This window comes from Anopheles aquasalis, chromosome 2 (genome assembly GCF_943734665.1).
Source record: "Anopheles aquasalis chromosome 2, idAnoAquaMG_Q_19, whole genome shotgun sequence".
NCBI lineage: Eukaryota > Metazoa > Arthropoda > Insecta > Diptera > Culicidae > Anopheles > Anopheles aquasalis.
Genome location: NC_064877.1, coordinates 38270001 through 38272500, shown reverse-complemented (window position 1 = coordinate 38272500; position 2500 = coordinate 38270001). Strand labels below are relative to the sequence as shown.

The window sequence follows — 2500 nt, the reverse complement described above, 5'->3', positions numbered from 1 at the left end:
GTAGCGGCGGTACTCTATAGAACACGTGTTTCGAAAAACTGCAAACACCATGCGCCTCCATTGGTAGATCCCTCGAGGTGGTGAAGCTAATGTTGCATCGTCGCAACGAATATATCGACGATACGCGATCAATACAACCATCATCGGTAACATTGGCAGTGCAGCGCCTTCTCACGATCAACGATCTTACTTCCGAACCTGATCCGATGCGATTACACCCCAATCGTTGCACTCGAGTGTCGTCGCCACCGGTACGCAGACCGAGTGTTGCAGTTAGTTATCGGTGCAAGTTAACGAAAGTGTCATTATGGATTTACTATTTCCCGTTACCTTCAGGAAGCGACCGTCGCAGGTAGGCTCGCGGTACCATAGCGCCTTCTTTAGAAAGAGGAACAGTGACACCTGATCTTCCGCTCGGTGACCGGTGAAGATACTATTTTTACAGAAATTTGATGCGGCAATTGATTGACGCGTTACGCGCGTTCTGGGTAAAGAGATGATGATCGTCACATCTGTGGCCGGGTACTCCGTGTCGTATGGATGCGTCATTGGCATTGCACTTAGGCACTGCGGGTGCACAACACCGAGACCGAGGGTGTTAACGGGGATTCCCCACTCGGTTAACACCCGTAGTGAAGCCATTAAAATTGTTGACGAAAGTCCAAAGGCACCGATCGTCGGTGCAGGCCAAGGACAGAGGGAATTCGCCGTTTGGCAACGCGCTAATCCTATAACACCGCCCGGCCAGCTCGTGACATAATGTTATTCAATCATTATAAAGAAAAATGATGGCTTCGCCGATGATGCATTCAACCTCTTCTTCGCGGGAGCGGAGCGGGGTGTGAATTCGACCCTCTGGCCTCGGCAGGCAATGAAAATGTAGAAAATGTGTCAGATAAATAAACAGCATGTGCGAACATGGCGGCATTTTGCAGTCTGTATTCGGTGGCGCACAGCGGCAAACTGGCAGCAGATGAGTAGGGAAAAACCTGGTAATTAAATAAATAAAGTCGAAAATATGTCTGTTCCGCGACTGGTGCTAAAACAACTTACTGGTGCCGAGCAGGCTGTTTGGACCCATTTTAATGACACATTCAACCTTCGCCGAATTACGGTGGAATTCGTTTGGAAAATGATACGGATATCTTCTGTCGATCATAAGAAAGGCAACATGGCATGGGGAAAGGCATGTCATAGAAACTCCCGTGATCCATTTCCCCCTCATTTCGAGGCATTGGGAAGCTGGCTGGTAGGCTGGCTGGTTGGCCGGCAGCGAGGACGAGGATCGGTTTTGCACACACAATCAAATCATCCCGACTGGCAACGGGAAACATCGAATCCGCACGTAGCATCACTTTTAATTATAATTTCTCACCGACAATACTCTTACACCGTGACCGAAACGATTGGTGGTGGCGCACTTCGGGTCGAGTTTGCTATCGGATCCACTTGATCCGCAAAGAATGCCATTGAGCGAGCACCAGCGTGCGGCAGTGGCAGTGCGAAAGTGGTTCGTTGTGAAACCGCACGTGGTGTTTCGGGCCGGTCTATTACTCTAACCGATTCCTACGGTACCACCGAAATCGCGACAGGGAGGACTTAACTCTGAGTTTTTTGTTTTTTTTTTTACGACCGACCGTAAATCATTTGCTCGTGCACAGTATCATCAACAGCAGAAGTGAAGTAAACAGAAGTTGGTGGCAATTGGTGGGTAAAAAATGGCTAACAAACAGCACACTTAATGGACTGATCTGTGATTTACTGTGAGGCAGCATGCAAATAGTAGTGCTACATTGAGGTGGTAAAGTAGAGCAGCATTTCCCAAAGTTTCTGTGAAAATTCCAAACATTTCATTAACAAGTACAGTTGAGCAGGATTTTTCGGTGAAATCGTATGATCCCCGATTCAAGTGGAGTTTTGTTATAACTTCTCGATTGTTTACTAGGCCGGGGACGGGGTGTTCTTGCCCCTTCTAGATCGTTTGAGGGTCGCTTGGTTTTCTGGTTAAGTACGCAAACAATACCGATTGGCACCACGGAAGGATGGATGCGTGGAATGCGATCAACTTTTCCTCCTCACTAGTTCATAGTGATAGTTTCTCTAGCGGAAGCTTTCGACAGAGTCGAATGGTAAGTGGATGACTTACCTGCCGTGCCGTCTCGTTCTCCTCCACGCTTTTTTTTGTTGTTGCTTCGGTTGATTTAGGACCAAATCGCTTATTAGTATGCGCTAGTTACACGTTTTTTGCTTAACGCTTTCCGCCATCTAACATCTTATCTTTTTTGCAGCTTTTCTTTGGGCACTCGGCAGGAACGGTTAGTAAACCCACAAGCCGATGCACTGGACCGCTAACTAACCGTATCCATAGCAACCATCATCACGATCACGCATCGTAACACGTCTATAACCCATGAGTAAATCACAGCATGCGCCCGCTGGATCCCGTTCCGTCGCTTACATGCCGCCGGTGCCGGTGGAGGGCGCGTGCGCCAACGGATGA

At 48.4% G+C, this 2500-nt stretch overlaps 1 protein-coding gene across 3 annotated transcripts in view; it reads left to right on the top strand.

Annotated features, from left to right (window-relative positions):
- LOC126571324 (F-box/LRR-repeat protein 7) overlaps nt 1-2500 on the top strand; it is a 5534-nt gene that overhangs the window by 441 nt on the left and 2593 nt on the right. Inside the window, exons 1-2 of one of the 3 annotated variants that reach the window (XM_050229739.1) lie at nt 203-352; nt 2289-2315. The exons of 1 other annotated variant lie outside the window; for it this stretch is intronic. In XM_050229739.1, the coding sequence (XP_050085696.1) occupies nt 308-352; nt 2289-2315 (72 nt within the window). In that variant the 5' untranslated portion in view covers nt 203-307. Of the gene's footprint in view, nt 1-202; nt 353-1583; nt 1708-1945; nt 2130-2288; nt 2316-2500 lie in introns of those variants that run through there. One more of the 3 variants, XM_050229738.1, reaches the window with a different exon arrangement.